This window comes from Grampus griseus, assembly GCF_964374135.1.
Source record: "Grampus griseus genome assembly, chromosome: 13".
Taxonomy (NCBI): Eukaryota; Metazoa; Chordata; class Mammalia; order Artiodactyla; family Delphinidae; genus Grampus; species Grampus griseus.
Window position 1 is genome coordinate 28,033,975 of NC_139007.1, and position 3,546 is coordinate 28,037,520.

Below are 3,546 nucleotides of genomic sequence, written 5' to 3' on the forward strand. Positions count from 1 at the left end.
GTGAGCCATGGCCGCTGAACCTGCGCGTCCGGAACCTGTGCTCCGCAACGGGAGAGGCCACAACAGTGAGAGGCTCGCGTACCGCAAAAAAAAAAAAAAAATGTAGTCCTCAAGTGCCCAGACTCTGGAGCCAGAGCCTGAGTTTAAAAGTGTATTCTGCCACTTACTATATCACCTTGGGCAAGTTTCTTAACCATTTTGGGCTTTAGTTTCTTCATGATTAAGATGAGAATATAATGAGTTAATATGTATGCTTACGCAGACACACACACCACACATATGTATATACATTAACACACACACATACGTATATATATATATGTTCATGTAAGTCCTCAGATTAATGCTTGGCACTAATGAGCACCAGATAAGTGTCAGATACTGTTCTTGTTATGGGAAATGGATCTGCATTTAACTCCTGGGTAAATAGTCCTCACTCATATAAAGGGTAGAGACTAGAGAAATCAAGACAATAAAACCTGAGGTGCCAAATGCACCTCAATGGATTATTGATGTTTGTATTATTTGTTCAAAAAAGATTGTAGAAGGCAAGAAAGAGCATAACTCAATGGGTAAGCTAGTTAGGGTAAGCTAGTTACTTATATCTCTGGCCCTCAACTTCCTCATTCTGCAGAGAAGAGGTGATAAAAGACCTCCTTGATAGGGGTTCTGTGAGGATCAAAGGAAATGAAGTATGCAAAGTGCTTGGCACAAAGCCTAGCTGAGAATGAGCATTTAGGAAACGGGTACTGTTAAAGTTACAACTTGATTTTATTGCACTGACATCCTATATTTAGTTTTTGCTAAGACTGGAAAGGAAAATGCAGTTGATTTTGTGATTAAGTGTATTTTAGGATGTATCACCTGTTTATCTCAAAATGTATTTATGATTAACTCTTCATCCCTACCTCTACCTACCCCTCTATCTTTCCTTTTCTGTTTCACAGGAAAAATTATGACCTCGGCATCCAAAGGAATTCTCCGCCCATTTTTAATCGTCTGCATTATCCTGGGCTGCTTCATGGCATGTCTGCTTATTTACATCAAGCCCACCAACAGCTGGATCTTCAATCCGATGGAGTCAGCCAGCACTGTGCTGAAAATGAAAAATTTCTTCTCCACCAAAACTGATTATTTTAACGAAACTACGATTCTGATTTGGGTGTGGCCATTTGGGCAGACCTTTGACCTTACATCTTGCCAAGCAATGTTCAACATCCAAGGATGCCATCTCACGACGGACCGGTCCCTGTACAACAAATCACACGCGGTTCTGATCCATCACCGAGACATCAGTTGGGATCTGACTAATTTACCTCAGCAGGCGAGGCCACCCTTCCAGAAATGGATTTGGATGAATTTGGAATCACCAACTCACACACCCCAGAAGAGCGGCATTGAGCATCTGTTCAACCTGACTCTGACTTATCGCCGCGACTCAGATATCCAAGTGCCTTATGGCTTCTTGACGGTGAGCACAAACCCCTTCGTGTTTGAAGTGCCAAGCAAAGAGAAGTTAGTGTGCTGGGTTGTAAGTAACTGGAACCCTGAGCATGCCAGGGTCAAGTATTACAATGAGCTAAGCAAAAGCATTGAAATCCATACCTATGGGCAAGCATTTGGAGAGTATGTGAATGATAAAAATTTGATTCCTACCATATCTACTTGCAAATTTTATCTTTCCTTTGAAAACTCAATCCACAAAGATTACATCACAGAAAAGCTCTACAATGCTTTTCTGGCTGGCTCTGTGCCTGTTGTTTTGGGGCCATCTAGGGAAAACTATGAGAATTATATTCCAGCAGATTCATTCATTCATGTGGAAGATTATAACTCTCCCAGTGAGCTAGCAAAGTATCTGAAGGAAGTAGATAAAAACAATAAATTATACCTTAGTTACTTTAACTGGAGGAAAGATTTCACAGTAAATCTTCCACGATTTTGGGAATCACATGCATGCTTGGCTTGTGACCATGTGAAAAGACATCAAGAATATAAATCTGTTGGTAATTTAGAGAAATGGTTTTGGAATTAAAGTTTTCCATCATTTGCACACTTGGCAAATTATTTTGATGAGATATTATTGAGGTTTTGAAGATGAGAAGAGACATCATTCAGCTTTTGTGTCATAATTTATTTGTATCACTCTCTCTTGGGTGACATATATATTTTGATGAGATATTATTGAGGTTTTGAAGATGAGAAGAGACATCATTCAGCTTTTGTGTCATAATTTATTTGTATCACTCTCTCTTGGGTGACATATATATTTTGATGGAGATTTTTGAGAGCGCAGCCTCAGCAATCACTCCACTTGTTTTAAATTATCTTATATATACCTAATTATGTGCACTGAAAAATAATTTATTCTTCTCTATCATTTGTAAACATTATTTTTTTCATATTTTTGTAGTTGTCTGTAATGTAACTTTGTGATTCGATTGTTGTTCCTACACTGATCAGTTGTTTAATCCATTTGGTAAATGAAGATGCACATCTTCAAATATGAAATATTTTCATTAAATATTATCATCTCTAGTTCCAAGTTGGCATAATGTAACAAAGGAAAAGCATTTATAATAGAATTCTAACCTCTTTGACTTCGAAGTTGAACAGTGTATAACTGTCTTTATTTGATCTATTTTTTACCTGTTTACCACATTTGTGAATGCCATATTTGTGAATTATTCACTTAGTGAATAAGCCAGATAGTGGAGCAGAACTATTCTATTCGGGAAGCTATTAGGCTTTCCATTTATTTTCATTAAGTTGACTTGCACATGCAGCCACTTGTTCTCATGATCTTAAGTTAAATTATGATGTATTTTTAAATATCCAATTTGTTGGGATTTTTAGTACCTGGGAAATAATCCTAGTAACACTTAAGAAAATCTAAGATAGTTTTCTTCCTGATCTTAACACTCCTTTTTATAATGAAACAAATAATCTTATCAAGTGACAAGGGAAAATGTTATGTATAGATACAAGTCATATTTATAATTGGCACATTTATGCATCAATATAATTTTTAATAACATATCAATTTAAAATATTTTTTCCAAAGGTCCAATGTCTAAAACTATTTCATTTCATCATATGAACATAATATGTGAGATGTTTGTCCTATCATTTAAAAGAACCTAAATAAAATTATTATCAAGGTGTTAAGTATAAGATGTTAAATATAATAAAATGGCGATCTGTAGGGAACACAGAGTGATATCTCAATGCATATTTGTTGAATTAATAAATGAATGACATTGAAAGTCATCAGAAAATTTTTGTTTGTTCCAAAAAAGTGACAGTTCTATCCTAGAGGTACTAACTGGAGATGATGTTTTATATTCCATTTTTGTAATTATTCATATGTGGCACATGTGACCATGGCCCTCAGGGTTTTACAGAACCAAAATAAACTTTCATTATACTATGTTTTTGGAGAATTCACCCCTGAACTTGCAGTTGCTGTACAGTGTTTCCCCCTCCATAATGTTAAGGGCTGGATATAAGCAGAGAACAGTGGGTGAGAAAAGATGGGAAGATAAG

At 36.2% G+C, this 3,546-nt stretch overlaps 1 protein-coding gene across 1 annotated transcript; it reads left to right on the forward strand.

Moving 5' to 3' along the window:
* Nucleotides 1–955: 955 nt before the first annotated feature.
* On the forward strand, nt 956–2,035 carry FUT9 (fucosyltransferase 9; the record flags this gene model as incomplete). The annotated part of the gene is made up of 1 exon (XM_082669374.1): nt 956–2,035. The coding sequence occupies one exon, from the start codon at nt 956–958 to the stop codon at nt 2,033–2,035; it is 1,080 nt and encodes a 359-aa protein (XP_082525500.1).
* Between the last annotated feature and the right edge of the window lie 1,511 nt (nt 2,036–3,546).